The sequence below is a fragment of the Scyliorhinus torazame genome, chromosome 10 (assembly GCF_047496885.1).
Source record: "Scyliorhinus torazame isolate Kashiwa2021f chromosome 10, sScyTor2.1, whole genome shotgun sequence".
NCBI lineage: Eukaryota > Metazoa > Chordata > Chondrichthyes > Carcharhiniformes > Scyliorhinidae > Scyliorhinus > Scyliorhinus torazame.
The window spans coordinates 257,223,214-257,241,973 of record NC_092716.1 but is presented as its reverse complement, the minus strand read 5'-3'; the positions used below and the strand labels follow the sequence as shown (position 1 = coordinate 257,241,973).

The 18,760-nt window shown below is 47.0% G+C and overlaps 1 protein-coding gene across 1 annotated transcript in view; it reads right to left on the bottom strand.

Moving 5' to 3' along the window:
- Positions 1-18,760, bottom strand: part of e2f8 (E2F transcription factor 8) — a 58,191-nt gene that overhangs the window by 25,874 nt on the left and 13,557 nt on the right. Inside the window, 3 exon segments of the mRNA XM_072466714.1 lie at positions 890-1,027; positions 8,973-9,134; positions 12,668-12,976. Coding sequence (XP_072322815.1) covers positions 890-1,027; positions 8,973-9,134; positions 12,668-12,976 — 609 coding nt within the window.

Genomic DNA, 18,760 nt, shown 5'->3' with positions numbered 1-18,760 from the left:
GCGTTCTCCCACCTGCTGCTCCTCTCTTTCTTGGCCCACCTGAGTACGCACTCCCGATCAGCGAACCGATGAAACCGCACTAGCACCGCCTGCGGCGGCTCGTTAGCCTTGGGCCTCCTCGCCAGCACTCTATGGGCCCCTTCCAGCTCCAGGGGCCCCTGGAAGGACCCCGCTCCCATCAGCGAGTTTAACATGGTGACCACATAGGCCCCCATGTCCGACCCCTCCAGCTCCTCCGGGAGGCCCAGGATCCGCAAATTCTTCCGCCTCGACTGGTTCTCCATCTCCTTGAACTGTTCCTGCCATTTCTTGTGGAGCGCCTCATGCGCCGCCACCTTTACCGTTAGGCCCAAGATCTCATCCTCGTTATCAGAGATCTTTTGTCGGACCTCGTGGATCGCCACCCCCTGGGCCTCCAGCAGCTTATCAATAGAAGCCTTCATCGGCTCCAGCAGGTCCACTTTGATCTCCCTGAAGCAGTGCTGAATAACCTCCTGCTGCTCCTGCGCCCACTGCATCCATGCTGCCTGGTCCCTACCCGCCGCCACCTTGTTCTTTTTCCCCCTCGCACTTTCTTTGGGTTCACCACATTTTTAGTCGCCCCGCTCCTGGTCCAAGCCATACACTGTCAGGGGAATGTTGCAGTCTTCTTCCCACACCGGGAAATGTCGAAAAAATGCCGTTGGGGGCCCTAAGAGCCCATAAGTCCGTTCCAAGCGGGAGCTGCCGAACGTGCGACTTAGCTCTGCATAGCCGCAACCGGAAGTCCAGCAGTTTCATTCATGATCAAAGCTTATTTCATTGATTGTGAAATCAAACTAATTTTCTGAGGAAAATGGTAGAACTGCAAGAACGAGAGAAATATAATTTTATGAAAAGGATTGTGTACCGATTAGGTCTGGGAATGCCTCTGGTCCTATCCATTTAAATGCTGGCTTCCGTCCTCTCACCTCTGTTACATGTACTTTCTTTATAAGTTCAAGGCTGGTGAGAACATTAGCGATATCATAGAGACGTCTTATTTTAGCTGTGAGATAAAGGATATTGATTAGCAGATAGCGAAAATCTTACTTTTCAGAATCAAGCATGGAGCAGTGATAAAGTTTACACATTTTGATCTTTTAAGTCTTTCCCATACATCAATAAAATAAGGAGTATTCATTACCTGTCCCCTCAAGGGCTCCCCAGCATCGGATTTGGGGGAACCCCAAAGATACTGGGGAATTCATCTTGGAATATTATTCCAAAGATCTCTGCTCAACAGATGGCTATATATCGCACTATTATGAGCAGTGAATAAAGTAATGTCTATGAGCTGTCTGGCATACGAGAACTGCTGTATGATTCAGTCAGTAAGAATCAAATTTTAAAAATCCATATTTTATTTGTTGTATCTAACTCACAATCTATAACCTGGTGACTACATTAGGTACAAATTTACCTGTTTCCCCCACTAACAAAACCAGGATATTCCAATGATCAAGGACAGCTTAGTTACTGTAAGTAAACTCGAGAACCAGTAACTAATCATCCTGGAACACAGTGATATTCACAACTGTCCAAAGCTTTAAAACCCATTGGGTGAGATTCTTTGGCGTATATCGGCGGGGAGAGGTGGCCCGCCATTGGATCTTCTGGTTTCGCCGCTGACAATGGGATTTCCTGTTGAATCCATCCCACAGAATTTACCTGAGTTAGATACAACAATCACCGAGAAACCCGAGGCGGGGGTGTGCTTTGGCGGCACCAGAAGATCCCGATCTCGCTCATTATCCCTCATTCTATGTTCCATTCACAGTATGTCCAGCAGGATCTCTTTGTCCAAAGATTTTATATAGTTCCAGTTTAATACATACTTTTCATCAAACTCTGTGATTTTTTCCTCTCTCCCTCTAGCTCCAGCATAGCCAATTTAAACTACAAATTAGGCCCAAACTCATGTACATGGTCAAATACCTCAATCTCTGTTTAATAGTTTGGAGCAAATAGAAGTTTGTACTAACTTTCAACACTGAAATAATTGCTTGAAGGACCGTTCACTGGCTATGCTAATTGAGGAACAATGCTGAAAAAATGCTTCCGGGCTCCCCAGCATCGGATTTGGGGGAACCCCAGATACACTGGGGAATTCATCTTGGAAGTTCCGTTCCCAGTAAGTATTTGAACGGCAATTATCCAGAAGTACTAGCTTCCTCTGGGCAATTGCTTGCACAGCGAACCATCTGAAATGCGATTTAAATCGCTAGCTTCAGATTGTTTCACCAGAGTTATGCTAATAGCTACTCAGAAAAGGTTAAAAGAAATAAAACTGCTTCTAACTTCTGAGTAACCATTTTAAACACCCAGACCAATCCACTCACGGGACTCCCCATACACCATCTATCACAGAGGATGCCCACAGCCCCGACTAATCCTCACGGGCCCAACTCTCATCCCGAATCTGGCTGGAATCCCCCCCCTCACCCCCCTTCCCCCTCACTCCGACTCTATCAGACCAACTTGGCCTCTGGAAAAGTTACACTGCCTGGAAGGCCAGGCGAGAGAGAGAAAGAAGAAATTTAACACAGGTAATTTCGTACGGAGTGGCAATCTGACGCTGATTGCCACACCAAGGAAGTTATGGCCGGCAAAATCTCCTGTGTACAGCAAATCCCACCCCAAACAACTTGGGAATGAGTTTGTAAATTTGGATATTCGAATATCTGTATCAACCTGTTTTCCAGACTTTCCAATGACACTGAGCTTTAGTACTTTAATGTGATGCTCGAGTGTGTGATCAAGTATAACTAAAACTCTCAGTCTTACAATTTGGCCACGAAGAAATAAAAACAAAAGAGTGAAAATGTAAACTAAGTGGATGAAACAGGATAGTATTCACCCAGAGAATTCGGATTTCTAATCTAAAAGCAACTTCCTAGATCAAAAGGAAAAATGTAGTTATCATGAGACAATTTTCATTACACAGGACTTTTAAGTAATGGAAGTAGACTATTGAGTAGGTGCTTCAGATGAGAAATAATACATCGTGATACACAATGTTGATGAGTCTTACCATTATGGTAGAAAAATATAATTAAGAAAACTGAACTGAACAAATTCAAATAGGGCTATGGAAGAGGTGAGAGTGAGGAATTAGGTAGTGCCGATATATTCAAAAGGCCAAGAAAAGAAACAGCAGTATTTGTAGAGACTGAATGGGGTCAAGAACATGCATTTAAAGGAAATTTGGGATAACAGCAGCAGTTTTGGAAGAGGGACCTATGCCTGAGATAATAATGCAGCTGATAACGTCAGCGCATTTTGACTGAGACAATCAGAGAGGGAGTGGACCTTGGCTCCGAAGCAAAAACGTTAAAAATAAAACACACATTTCATCTTTCCTCTTAAACACACCCTTTAATCTCTTCCCCTCACCTCCTCCCACTTTCACAAAGAAAATAAACTCAAGGCATTAACCAACAAAACTATTAGCCTAAAAATTATAACAAGTTTACATCACACAGCCCTGCTGTGCATAACTCATCTCAGGCTTTAGGATCCTGAACAAAAATAACAGCAGGGGTATGAACTCTAATAATAAAGATTCGCATGTGGGTTGAGGGTGATTTTGTACAGTAAAGGAACAACACAAATTGGAAAGATTCCACAGTCTATTCAAGTTAGTGAATCCCAGACAAGAGTGGTTAAGATACCACAGTTGGTTTCAGTTCGATAAAATCTAATTAATTCAAGGTCAAACAATAAAGCAGTTAAATTCAAAGTAAGATTGCAAATGGTAAATGCTGCAACACCTCGGCACTCTTTAATGATTAGTCATTTCAATATGGGCCCTCAGCAGCTTATTCACTCACAGATTTGATGTTTGGTTGCTGTTGGTCTCATTTAGGACAACTGAAAGTACATTATAATTGGTCCAGATTAGGGAGGGGAAGAGAAAGAAAAAATGATACAAGTAATAAATCAGGCTGCTCTGTGGTTCCCACTAGTCAAATACCTTGCTGACACATCAAATAAGGCAGTGCTCCCCAAACATTTTCCCACTGTGACCCCATTTTAACGCTTTTAAATTGATGTGACCCCGGCGTGAGAGCGAAGGGTTGGGGTTATGATATTGGCTAAGGCTGTGAACTTTTCCCAAAATGATTCCAAGAGTCATAGAATTTACAGTGCAGAAGGAGGCCATTCAGCCCATTGAGTCTGCGCCAGCCCTTGGAAGAGCAGCCCACTTAAGCCGATGCCTCCACCCTATCCCGGTAACCCAACCTAACCTTTTTGGACACTAAGGGCAATTTATCATGGCCAATTCACCTAACCTGCTGCACATTTTTGGACTGTGGGAGGAAACCCATGCAGACACAGGGAGAACGTGCAGACTCCACACAGACAGTGACCCAAGCCAGGTATCGAACCTGGGACCCTGGAGCTGTGAAGCAACTGTGCTAACCACTGTGCTACCGTGTTGCCCACAGAGTCGATCCATGGCTGCTATTACCTCAGCAAGCAGTTAATGCCTTCAAATGATGAGGAAAAACGTTGTATCATAATTCAGCAGGAAATCTTTAAAAAGCTGTTTACCTCAATAGCATAAATTTGCTAGTGTGTCCATCTCCATTGATAGCTAGACAGAGGTTGGTGTTTGATGGGGGTCTTACCCACTGCTTGGAGATCTGGCAAGAGCCCCGTGTCGTCTCTTTTAGGGAAGCCCCACCAAATTAAATGTCTTCTCCAGGATCAAGGACCCCAAGGCAGAAGATGCTGCTGGTATTCATAGTGTTAATGTGGGACTGAGTACAGCATCATACACATCAACGATGTAAGGGAGCACATGATCCACACCCAAGGTCAGTTAAGTGTCAGACAGAACCTTGTATTCTTACAAACATGGAGACAGTTTCTAGCTTGTACCTTTAATGTATATTTGTAAATAGTTCGAAGAGTCAATAAGATTTAACCTACATATGACTAGGAAGAATTCTTCAGACCTACCGAACTGTAACCGACACCCTACAACATGGTGACATGTTGAAAACTCCCAAAACTTGCAGAAAATGCAGGGAAAAAATAAAATGCTGGACTGATCCGATCCGATAATCCTCAACACCACTTTCCCACCTTATCCCCATAACCCTAAAAGATGCCATCACAGTCATGTAGGCATGCAAGAAGTTTTCAGACTATATCATCGGCCTCAGGGTTACAATTTAAACGGACCACAAGCCACCAGTCTTTACTGGACAGGAATGAGCTAGCAAAGATGCTCCTCAGAATCCAGAGGTTTCGCCTCTGCCTTATGAGGTTCATCGATGAGACACAGGTTACCTACATCTAAGGTAAGAAACCGACAACAGCAGACACACTTTCAAGGGCCACAGAGGACCTCCCCACAAAAACAGGTTCCAATTTCATCGCAAAACTGGAAGCATACTCCAAATTGACAAGGAGATACCTGCCAGCGAGCAGAAGTAAACTCCAATGGATGCTCAATGAGGAATGTGCCTCTATCTGAAGATACTGTAAACAAGGTGTACGTCGATGTGTACAAAATTATGAGGAGCATAGATAAGAAAAAACCTTTCCCCTTAGTAGAGGGGTCAATAATTGGGGGCATAGATCTATGGTAAGGAGAAAGAGATTTAAAGGGTGTGATGAATGTTTAGCACACTGGGCTAAATTGCTGGCTTTTAAAGCAGACCGAGGCAAGCCAGCAGCGCGGGTTCAATTCCCGTACCAGCCTCCCCGAACAGGCGCCGGAATGTGGCGACTAGGAGCTTTTCACAGTAACTTCATTTGAAGCCTACTGGTGACAAGCGATTTTCATTTCATTTTCGAATGTAGGACATTTCTATATATAAATATATATATATATATATATATTGTATTATCTGTCTGTTGCATAATTTATTTAAAATAACTCATGGTATCCAGTTTAAATATCTGCTAAAGCTGTGATTAGGGGGTTAGGCTGTGATGTCACTCATAGGAGGGACTGGTTTTGTTTTTAGCCCTGCCCTGGGTCTGTTGTTTTTAGTTTTATTTTAGAGTTCTGCTCTGGATTCTGAAGAAAACAGTATTTCTCTGCCTGACTTCAGGGCGCCACAGGAGCACAATGGTTAGTACTGTTGCTTCACAGCGCCAGGGTCCCGGGTTCAATTCCCGGCTTGGATCACTGTCTGCGTGGAGTCTGCACGTTCTCCCCGGGCGGGATTCTCCGAGCCCCGCACCGGTCCGGAGAATCGCCGCAACCGCGCCACGCTGCCCCGACGCCGGCACATGATTCTCTGAGGAGCGGAGAATCGCCGCCATTTGCGCCGGCGTGGTGCCGGTCGCGGGCCGCTGCCTTGATGGGCCGAGCGGCCGCGCAGAAACGGCAGTCCCGCCGGCGCCCCGCACACCTGGCTCGCAACCGTCGGGACCTCTGTGTGCAGGGTCGGGGGGGCGGCCTGTGGAGGGGGGGGGCCTCTGATGGCGTCCGGCCCCTGAACCCCCACACCATGTTGCTGCCAGAGCGTTGAATAAGTCCCGCGGCGCCATTGCGCATGCGCGGGTTGGCGCTGGGAAGGGAGGCTGGAGTGCCGTGCTGGCCCCCTATGGGGGCCAGAATTGGTAGCCCCCGTTTCCCGCCGTTGTGAAACGCGATGGCGTTCACGACGGCGCGGACACTTTGCCTCCATTTCGGAGAATCCCGCCCCCCGTGTCTGCGTGTCTTCCGACAAGTCCCGAAAGACGTGCTATTAGGTAATTTGGAATTCTCCCTCAGTGTACCTGAACAGGCACCAGAATATGGCGACTAGGGGATTTTCACAGTAATTTCATTGCAGTGATGGTGTCAGCCTACTTGTGACACTAAAGATTATTATTATTGAGAGCATCTCTGCCAAGAACTTTTTTAATGAATCTGTAAGCCACTGAACGTTATTAATAAGTGGCATGTGTGTGTGTGGATTTTGCAACATTTAAATTTTAGAAATAGATGGGAAAGTATTCTCAAAGACCTTTCTCTATTTTTTGTAAGAACTAATTGAAAAGCTGTTTTTTTTTCCTTGGATGCAAATGGTGTTAATAATAAAGTTTGTTTCAATATAAAAGATCCCTGGTTGTCCATGGAATCATTCCTGAGTGAAATATCCTTTCCTCAGTTTAGAAATGGGATTAGAATAGATAGGTGTTGGATGGCTGGCATAGCCACGATGGGCCAAAGGGTCACTATTTGTGCTGACTCCAAGGAGTCAGACACCAAACAGAGGGACCGTGAAAGCCTGGTTTGAACAAAAAAAACCTTATGATTATATATGACCTCCTGGTCTGCGATGAGTGGCTGGTCATCCCAGCCTGCAGCCAGAAATCGCTCAAATAAATACATCAGGGTAATGCAAGGGTCCTTCCTATTTGTTCCCTTATTTCCCCTTTCTTTTATTTTGATCGATGGATGATGAAGGGACATGTCTCTCTAAGTCAAGCGACCGGAATTTAAAAGTTTTAGGAGAGAAGTTTGCTAGTTTCAGCTGGGTTGAACAGGAGGCTGCAGACTTATCGGCACCAGAGAGATAGATGGGGTGGGACTCAGTTTGATTGGCTTGTGGCCAATGAATTGGTCCGAAAGGCCGTGTTCTGCCCATGTATCAGTGGAAGGCTTTTCAGAGTCCCAAGGACTTTCAGTTTGATCCTAGCAGCTCAGAGAAAAGTCTGTCTATGCTCTACCTTATGTTTTTTCTCCAGAGAAGCTGTGTGGGCTGTATTCTCAGAACGGACAGGGAAGCTGCTGGATAAATCTATCTACAGGGAAACCTTTATGGGCTGCAAACAGAGGCCATCTCTCTCTCCGGAAATATTTCTGAAACTACAAAGGCCTGCATGAATCCACAATAAAACACACAAACTGTGAAAGGAGGTTTGAAAAGGAGTGAAGTGCTGGAAACCATCATCTGAACAAAGACTCTTTTTCCTTTCACTTATGACTTTTACTCTTTTCTTTGTGTTTGTCGGTTTTGTGTGTGGGTGTAGCGGGTGGGGACAAGTTAAAGTGGGTATTAGGAATTGGGTAATAGTTCACCAGTTGTATTTGCTGCATATTTCATTATAATTCTTGTTATAAATAGACAGTAATTGTGGTTACATTTACAAACCTGGTGACTGTAATTATTGGTCAGCCAAGGGCCAAAGACTTTGGGTATTTTTATAAGAATTATTGGTTAATTCCCTAGTGTTGTGACTCCGAGGCAGAAAAGATTGAGAAAGAACCTCATAAAGACAACAAGGACCGCATCATCTCTTGAGCCTTCCAAGGTAAAATGTCTCAAATTGGAAGTGGAAGGGAATTGAATCAGAGAAAAATTTATTTTAAGAAACATATTACTGTTACATGCCCCCAATGACAAACCAAAGAGCTGCAGTTCAAGGCATAAAATGAAGATGTTGCCGGAGTCCCAGAGGATCATAGACTGCTCCCCACTTTGACAGCTGACTGGCGATGATTTAACCGGAGGGCACCATACAATTTCAAAACCGCGTGGGTTTCCTCCGGGTGCTCCAGTTTCCTCCCAAAGTCCAAAGATGTGCAGGTTAGCTGGATTGGCCGTGCTAAATTGCCCCTTAATATCCAAAAGGTTAGGTGAGGTTACTGGATTACGGGGGGTAGTTTGGGGGCATGGGCCCCCTTTCAGCAGGTCGGTGCAGACTCAATGGGCCGAATGGCCTCCTTCTGCACTGTTGGGATTCTATAATCTATATTCATAAACTCAGGCGACGGACAAGGTTCAGATGGCTGGGCCTTCATGAATAACCTCAGCCGGCATCGGAATTAAACCCACACGGTTAGCTCTGCATCACGAATCAGCCAACTGAGCTAACTGATCCCAAGGCATATCAATTGTAAGTCTGTACAAGGAGAAATGAGGAATTCATATTTGTACATAAATAGGTTTACAGATTATCAAGTCATTCATTTTGTTGCCATTCTAAAGTATTCCACTTACTCTTAAACTTGCTGTGATCCAGATCCACCTTCTGGTCATCACCAATTAAGATTTTAGCAGCAGTGTCAAGACTAACCACTCGGGGTTTTGATACCAGGAATAACATGACAAATTTCTGGCTCATTACCCTCAGGGATTTGTCCTTCCGTCCATTTACTGAGGCTGCAGATGGAAAGATCAATTTTAATTGTAATAGGGAAAACCAGCAAGTTGCTCTACATAAATGGACTGCCCCAAACTCTACAATCTTGGTTTGATATTTTATTACTGAATCAAGGGAACCAATTATTAAGTTTCTTGCTTTCAGTTTCACTCATTTTTGTGTACTTTTCCACTGCAATTTAAAGCAGAAGGTCACCAGACAGGAGGTTGCTCAGACAACAATGTCTGTTAGAGGGGTATCTAATCAGTCCCACTCCTCTATTTGTCCCCTATATGACATACACCTGTACATCTAATTCCGTTTTGAAAGTGTCTACTGCATCTTTCAGGCTGTGCATTCCAGACCATCATGACTCACTGCATTAAAAAAGTAATTGTTCTTCTTAAATCAATGTCCTCTGGTTACTTACACTTCTGCCAGTGGAAAGTTTATTATAATTTACTGTAACAAAACCAATCAAAAAAGGATATATACCAGTGCAGTAGCTGTACTGGAACAGGTTGGCTAGGGGCATGGCACGTCCTTGAACACGTCAAGTTGTCAGTACTATTGCAGGAATATTGTCAGAGCCCAGTATCCAGTCCCTTCAACCGTTTCTTGGTATCACGTGCAGTGACTAGAATCGTCTGAAGACTGGCATCTGTGATGCTGGGGTCCTCCGGAGAAGGCCATGATGGATCATCTACTCAACACTTCTGGCAGAAGGTTGTTGCAAATATTACCTTTTGACTCCAGCATTGCTTCTTTTAAAGGGATAGTAACTGCAACAACATACACTTGTTTCCAACTTGATATATGGACAAATTGGTTGGTAGGCAATGCCAAATAGCTCCCAATATTTTATTTATAGGCTTGGCTTAGTAGTAGAACGCTCACCTCGGAGTCAAAGATTGTAGGTTCAAGTTGCACTTCGGGACACAAAAATCTAGGCCAATATTTAAGGAGTTCTGCGCCGTGTCATCATTTGACCAAGACTTTGAATGAGACCCTGTCTGTTTGTCCAATTGGATGAGAAGTAATTGCATCACATCATTTCAAGAACAATGGGCTGGACTCTCTGGTCCGCAAGCCACGTGCCAATTGGCGGAAGGATCCCATCTTCCCGCCAATTGTCAATGGGATTTCCCACTGGCCGGAATTCTGCGGTTGTTGCAATTCAATTTTAATAATAATAATCGCTTATTGTCACAAGTAGGCTTCAATGAAGTTACTGTGAAAAGCCCCTAGTCGCCATTCAGGCGCCTGTTCGGGAGCGCAGCCCCTGCAGCAGATTTTGCAGTGGTGTGAGGTTACAATGGAAAATCCCATTGACAATCAGCAGAAAGATAGAATCCCACCATCAGCGAACGGCACGCAGCAGAGAAAAACACGGCTGAGAACCCGCCCATGATAACCACCCTATGCCATTGCGGGGGGTGCGCTGCCGGCAAGAAAACTGAATCACAACGACCAGAGAATTCCAGCCAATGTCCAACATTCAGCCTTCAATGCCTGTAAAATTGTGACTGTTTATGGTACCTTGTATATAATTGGCTACTATTTGTGGGATGGAGAACATTTCAAGAATAGAGAAGGGCGGAATTAAATGGCAGAAGCAAATTATGAGCCGCCAAATATCTATGTGGCCACTTTTTGTGGCTATACTTATGGAATCAGAAGGACAGGGAATTAACAATAATCTGTCTCTGTTGAAGCCATGGACCTACAAGCTTTGTGGATTGAATAATCCTTTCTCATGTCCCATCTTAACACTGTGAACATTGTAAATATTTCTGACTTTTTTTCCTAAGAAATGTCCAAATACAGAATCTCCATTCCCTTAATCCTTCATATGGGGAGGGAAGGGGGGAGGGAAGGTGGCCAGAGTTAGAAAGGTGCTGCTACAGAGGGGAAGGCAGGCAGGGGGTTTGGATCTTCCGAACCAGCTGTATTATTACTGGGTGGCGAATGTGGAAAAGGTGTGTAGCTGGGTCAGAGGTTTTGATTCTCTGGGTCAGAATGGAGGAGAGTTTGTGAAGGGGTCGGGATTGAAGACGCTAGCAACAGCGCCGCTCCCGATGGCCCCGGGGAAATACTCAGGGAGTCCGGTAACAATAGCTTCATTGAGAATTTGGAGGCAGTTTCGCCAACTCTTCGGGTTGGGGAACCACAAATTTGAGCCAGGGAAGTGGGATGGAGATTTTCGGAGATGGGAGGAGAAGGGGATTAAGACACTAAAAGATTTGTTTCTTGGGGGTCGTTTTGCAGGATTGACGGATCTGGGAGCGAAGTATGGGCTGGAGCAGGGGGAAATGTTGAGATACATGCCAGTTCGAGATATTGCCAGGAAGGAGATAGAGCTTCCCGGTGGAGCCGGCCTCCACATTGCTGGAGGAGGTGCTGACGACAGGGGGACTGGAAAAGGGGATAGTGTCGGCGGTTTAAGGGGCTATTCTGGAAGAGGAGAAGGCACCACTGGAAGAGATCAAAGCAAAGTGGGAGGAAGAGTTGGGAGAGGGTATGGAGGAGCTGTTCTGGTGTGAGGGCTCCAGAGAGTGAACGCCTCCACCTCGTGCGCGAGGTTGGGGCTGATACAGCTGAAGGTGGTATATAGAGCACACCTTACAAGGGCAAAGATCAGCCGGCTCTTTGAGGGGGGTAGAAGGTGTGTGTGAACGTTGCGGGGGGGCCCCCCGCAAATCACGTTCATATGTGTTGGTCCTGTCCAAAGCTGGAGGATTACTTGAAGGAGGTTTTTAGGGTAATCTCTAAGGTGGTGCACGTAAAACTGGTCCCGGCCCTCGGGGGGCCATATTCGGTGTGTCGGACCAGCCGGGATTGGAAACGGGTGCGGAGGCAGATGTTGTAGCCTTTGCCTCGTTGATTGCCCGAAGGCTGATCCTGTTGGGAAGGAGAGCAACCTCTCCACCCTGTGCCCTGGCATGGCAGGTGGACCTGTGTGAATTCTTGACTCTTGAGAAGGTTAAGTTTGAACTAAGGGGAAGGATGGAGGGGTTCTACAATTCATGGACGTTATTCATTATTCACTTTCAAGAATTGGATAACATCGTACATTAGTTGGGGGGGGTGGGGGGACTGTATGTGTTAATGGTGACTATGGGTGATTCCTGATTCCTTTTTGTTATTTGTTTATGTTACCATGCGCGCAGTTGTTTGGGGGTTGGTGGGAGGATGGGATTGTTGTTGTTGATAAGGGAATTGACATTATATTCATTACTACTTATTGTTTATTGTTGGTGGGTGCGAATTTGGGAGATAATGTGAAAAAGGAGAATAAAAATATATTTTTTTAAAAACCTTAATGCTTGTGTACCCACTAGGGTGGCACGGTGGCATAGTGGTTAGCACTGCTGCCTCACGGCGCCGAGGACCTGGGTTCGATCTCGGCATTAAGTCACTGTCCATGTGGAGTTTGCACATTCTCCCTGTGTCTGTGTGGGTCTCACCCCCACAACCCAAAGATGTGCAGGTGGTTGGCCACGCTAAATTGCCCCTTAATTGGGGAAAAAAATGTTGTTAAATGTTTGCGTACCTGCTCTAAATTCCATTCCAGGAAGTTCCACAAAATACATTTCTTTAGACTTCACCTCACTGTTGTTGCCTGAGTTTTGCTCTCGTAGTGGCTCTTTTATACAGTTCTCGTGTAATTCAAACCCTTTCTTCTTGATGTGTAACATCTGTTCTGCATATTTTTGATCTTCACCAACATTCTTCAATGTTCCCAGTGTGTGAGTGAGATTGTGGCGGCCATGCCATGTGTACCGATTCTTAGCAAGCCGACTCACCATATGCAAGCTTTCTAGAACATTCACAATATCGTAGATACGTCTACGTTCAACATCTATTGAAGGAGGAATTACAATTCTGTTAAGTAATCAAGTGTACTATTTCTGACAGGAGATTCATATTTTGATCCTTCTACGTGTCCTACTTAATATTCTTTGTACAAAAATATAACATCAAGTTTCATGATAATACTCAGAGTTTAACCCAATTTTCCCGTTTACATCTAAAATTACTCTCCTCTCCTACATTTGGCAAGTGATCTTTCGCAGATCCAAAGTTCTCAACAGTCCTCTGCTAAATTGTCCAGATGGCATTATTCATGTGAAAATCCAAATAGTGAAAGCTGACCATTAAGTGGAGTCTTAATCATGCTTTTGTTTTTTTTTAAATAATATTTTATTGAAAATTTTTGGTCAACCAACACAGTACATTGTGCATCCTTTACACAACATTGTAACAATACAGATAATAATGACCTTTTTTAAATTTAAACAAAAACAACAACAAATAAATAAATATTAAATAACAAAAAAAAAAAAAAAAACTAGCCCTAATTGGCAACTGCCTTGTCTCAGGCCACCCCCCCCCCCATCCCCCCCCCCCCCCCCCCAAGTCCTGGGCCGCTGCTGCTGCCTTCTTTGTTCTCCCCTATCTATCTTTCCGCAAGATATTCGACGAACGGTTGCCACCGCCTAGTAAACCCTTGAGCCGACCCCCTTAGGACGAACTTAATCCGCTCTAACTTTATGAACCCCGCCATATCATTTATCCAGGTCTCCACCCCCGGGGGCTTGGCTTCTTTCCACATTAGCAATATTCTGCGCCGGGCTACTAGGGACGCAAAGGCCAAAACATCGGCCTCTTTCGCCTCCTGCACTCCCGGCTCTTGTGCAACCCCAAATATAGCCAACCCCCAGCTTGGTTCGACCCGGACTCCTACTACTTTTGAAAGCACCTTTGTCACCCCCATCCAAAACCCCTGTAGTGCCGGGCATGACCAAAACATATGGGTATGATTCGCTGGGCTTCTCGAGCACCTCGCACACCTATCCTCCACCCCAAAAAATTTACTGAGCCGTGTTCCAGTCATATGTGCCCTGTGTAATACCTTAAACTGAATCAGGCTTAGCCTGGCGCACGAGGACGACGAGTTTACCCTGTTTAGGGCATCTGCCCACATCCCCTCCTCAATCTCCTCCCCTAGCTCTTCTTCCCATTTCCCTTTTAGTTCGTCCATCATAGTCTCCCCTTCGTCTCTCATTTCCCTATATATATCCGACACCTTACCGTCCCCCACCCATTTCTTTGAGATGACTCTGTCCTGCACCTCTTGTGTCGGGAGCTGCGGGAATTCCCTCACCTGCTGCCTCGCAAAAGCCCTCAATTGCATGTACCTGAATGCATTCCCTTGGGGCAACCCATATTTCTCGGTCAGCGCTCCCAGACTCGCAAACTTCCCATCCACAAATAGATCTTTCAATTGCGTTATACCTGCTCTTTGCCACATTCCATATCCCCCATCCATTCCCCCCGGGGCAAACCTATGGTTGTTTCTTATCGGGGGACCCCCCCAGTGCTCCGGTCTTTCCCTATGTCGTCTCCACTGTCCCCAAATCTTCAGTGTAGCTACCCACCACCGGACTCGTGGTATAGTTCCTTGGTGAGAACGGCAATGGGGCTGTCACCATAGCCTGCAGGCTGGTCCCCCTACAGGACGCCCTCTCTAATCTCTTCCACGCCGCTCCTTCCTCCTCTCCCATCCACTTACTCACCATTGAAATATTAGCGGCCCAATAATACTCACTTAGGCTCGGTAGTGCCAGCCCCCCCCTATCCCTACTACGCTGTAAGAATCCCTTCCTCACTCTCGGAGTCTTCCCGCCCAAACAAAACCCATAATACTCTTTTCTATCCTTTTGAAAAAAAGCCTTCGTGATCACCACCGGGAGACACTGAAACACAAAAAGGAATCTCGGGAGGACCACCATCTTAACTGCCTGCACCCTCCCTGCCATTGACAATGCTACCATGTCCCATCTCTTGAAATCTTCCTCCATCTGTTCCACCAACCGCGTCAAATTTAGCCTGTGCAATGTGCCCCAATTCTTAGCTATCTGGATCCCCAGGTAACGAAAGTCTCTTGTTACCTTCCTCAACGGTAGGTCTTCTATTTCTCTACTCTGCTCCCCTGGATGCACCACAAACAGCTCACTCTTTCCCATATTCAATTTATACCCTGAAAAATCCCCAAACTCCCCAAGTATCCGCATTATTTCTGGCATCCCCTCCGCTGGATCCGCCCACATATAGTAGCAGATCATCCGCATATAAAGATACCCGGTGTTCTTCTCCTCCCCTAAGTATTCCCCTCCATCCCTTGGAACCTCTCAGCGCTATCGCCAGGGGCTCAATCGCCAGTGCAAACAGTAATGGGGACAGAGGACATCCCTGCCTTGTCCCTCTATGGAGCCGAAAATATGCCGATCCCCGTCCATTCGTGACCACACTCGCCACTGGGGCCCTATACAACAGCTGCACCCATCTAACATACCCCTCTCCGAACCCAAATCTCCTCAACACCTCCCACAGATAATCCACTCCACTCTATCAAATGCTTTCTCGGCATCCATCGCCACTACTATCTCCGTTTCACCCTCTGGTGGGGCCATCATCAATTACCCCTAACAACCTCCGTATGTTCGTGTTCAGCTGTCTCCCCTTCACAAACCCAGTTTGGTCCTCATGAACCACCCCCGGGACACATTCCTCTATTCTCATTGCCATTACCTTGGCCAAGACCTTGGCATCTACATTGAGGAGGGAGATTGGTCTGTAGGACCCGCATTGTAGCGGATCCTTTTCCTTCTTTAAAAGAAGCGATATCGTTGCTTCTGACATAGTCGGGGGCAGTTGTCCCCTTTCCTTTGCCTCGTTGAAGGTCCTCGTCAGTAGCGGGGCGAGCAAGTCCAAATATTTTCTGTAAAATTCAACTGGAATCCGTCCGGTCCCGGGGCCTTTCCCGTCTGCATGTTCCTAATTCCTTTCACCACTTCTTCTACCGTGATCTGTGCTCCCAATCCCATCCTTTCCTGCTCTTCCACCTTGGGAATTTCCAGCCGATCCAAAAACTCCATCATTCTCTCCCTCCCATCCGGGGGTTGAGCTTCATACAATTTTTTATAAAATGTCTTAAACACTTCATTCACTCTCTCCGCTCCCCGCTCCGTCTCTCCATCTTCGTCTCTCACCCCCCCTATTTCCCTCGCTGCTCCCCTTTTCCTCAATTGGTGTGCCAGCAATCTGCTCGCCTTCTCTCCATATTCATACTGTACACCCTGCGCCTTCCTCCATTGTGCCTCTGCAGTGCCTGTGGTCAGCAAGTCAAATTCCACATGCAGCCTTTGCCTTTCCCTATACAGTCCCTCCTCCGGTGCTTCCGCATACTGTCTGTCCACCCTCAAAAGTTCTTGCAACAACCGCTCCCGTTCCTTACTCTCCTGCTTCCCTTTATGTGTCCTTATTGATATCAGCTCCCCCCTAACCACCGCCTTCAACGCCTCCCAGACCACTCCCACCTGAACCTCCCCATTGTCATTGAGTTCCAAGTACTTTTCAATGCATCCCCTCACCCTTAAGCACACCCCCTCATCCGCCATTAGTCCCATATCCATTCTCCAGGGTGGACGCCCTCTTGTTTCCTCCCCTATCTCCAAGTCTACCCAGTGTGGGGCATGATCCGAAATGGCTATAGCCGTATATTCGTTCCCCTCACCCTCGGATCAATGCCCTACCCAACACAAAAAAGTCTATGCGTGAATAGACTTTATGGACATAGGAGAAAAAACGAGAACTCCTTACTCCTAGGTCTACTGAATCTCCACGGGTCCACCCCTCCCATCTGCTCCATAAAATCCTTAAGCACCTTGGCTGCTGCCGGCCTCCTACCAGTCCTGGACTTCGACCTATCCAGCCTTGGTTCCAACACCGTGTTAAAGTCTCCCCCCATTATCAGCTTTCCGGTCTCTAGGTCTGGGATGCGTCCTAGCATTCGCCTCATAAAATTGGCATCGTCCCAATTCGGGGCATACACGTTTACCAACATCACCATCTCTCCCTGTAAATTTGCCACTCACCATCACGTATCTGCCCCCGTTATCCGCCACTATAGTCCTTTGCCTCGAACATTACCCGCTTCCCCACTAATATAGCCACCCCCCTGTTTTTCGCATCCAGCCCCGAATGGAACACCTGCCCTACCCATCCTTTGCGCAACCTAACCTGATCTATCAGTTTCAGGTGCGTTTCCTGTAACATGACCACATCTGCTTTAAGTTTCTTAAGGTGTGCGAGTACTCGTGCCCTCTTTTATCGGCCGTTAAGCCCCCTCACGTTCCACGTGATCAGCCGAGTTGGGGGGCTTCCCACCCCCCCCCCCCTTGCCGGTTAGCCATCATCTTTTTCCAGCTTCTCGCCCAGTTCCCACGCGGCTGTATTTCTCCCAGACGGTGCCCCCCCGCCCATCCTTTCCCGCACCCACTCCCCCCTTTCCCCAGCAGCAGCAACCCAGTAATTCCCCCCTCCCCCCCCCCCCCGCTAGACCCCCCGCTAGCGTAATTACTCCCCCCATGTTGCTCCCAGAAGTCAGCAAACTCTGGCTGACCTCGGCTTCCCCCCGTGATCACGGCTCGCCCCGTGCGGCGCCCCCTCCTTCCTGCTTCTCTATTCCCGCCATAATTATCATAGCGCAGGGAACCAAGCCCGTGCCTCTCCCTCGGCCCCGCCTCCCATGGCCAACGCCCCATCTCCTCTCCCTCCCCACCTCCCCCCCTCACCACCTGTGGGAGAAAGAAAAGTTACCATACCGCAGGATTAATCATACAATCCCTCTTCGCCCCCCCCCCCCACTCGTCCCACCACTTTGTCCAAACGTTCATTTTCGTAGTCCAATCATTCCAATTTTTCTTCTACAATAAAAGTCCACGCTTCATCCGCCGTCTCAAAGTAGTGGTGCCTCCCTTGATATGTGACCCACAGTCTTGCCGGTTGCAGCATTCCAAACTTTATCTTTTTTTTGTGAAGTACCGCCTTTGGCCCGATTAAAGCTCGCCCTCCTTCTCGCCACCTCCGCACTCCAATCTTGATAGACGCGGATCACCGCGTTCTCCCATTTACTACACCGAGTTTTCTTCGCCCATCTAAGGACCATTTCTCTATCCTTAAAACGGAGAAATCTCACCACTATGGCTCTGGAGCTTCTCCTGCTCTCGGTCCTCGCACCATAACTCGGTATGCTCCCTCCACCTCCAACGGACCCGTCGGGGCCTCCACTCCCATTAACGAGTGCAGCATCGTGCTCACATATGCCCCGACGTCCGCCCCCTCCACACCTTCAGGAAGGCCAAGAATCCTCAAGTTGTTCCTCCTTGCGTTATTTTCCAGTGCCTCCAACCTCTCCACAGATCGTTTCTGGTGTGCCTCCTGTATCTCCGACTTCACCACCAGGCCCTGTATGTCGTTTTCATTCTCTGCTGCTTTCGCCTTCACGACCCGAAGCTCCTGCTCCTGGGTCTTTTGTTCCTCTTTCAGCCCTTCAATCGCCTGTAGTATCGGGGCCAACAACTCTTTCTTCATTTCCTTTTTTATCTCCTCCACGCAGCGTTTCAAAAACTCTTGTTGTTCAGGGCCCCATATGAAACTGCCACCTTCCGACGCCATCTTGGTTTCTGCTTGCCTTCCTTGCCGTTGTTCCAAAGGATCCGCTGCAATCCGGCCACTTTCCTCTCCTTTTCCATCAGTGTCCAGGGGAACACCCTTCTGGTTTACCGCACGGTGTTTTTCA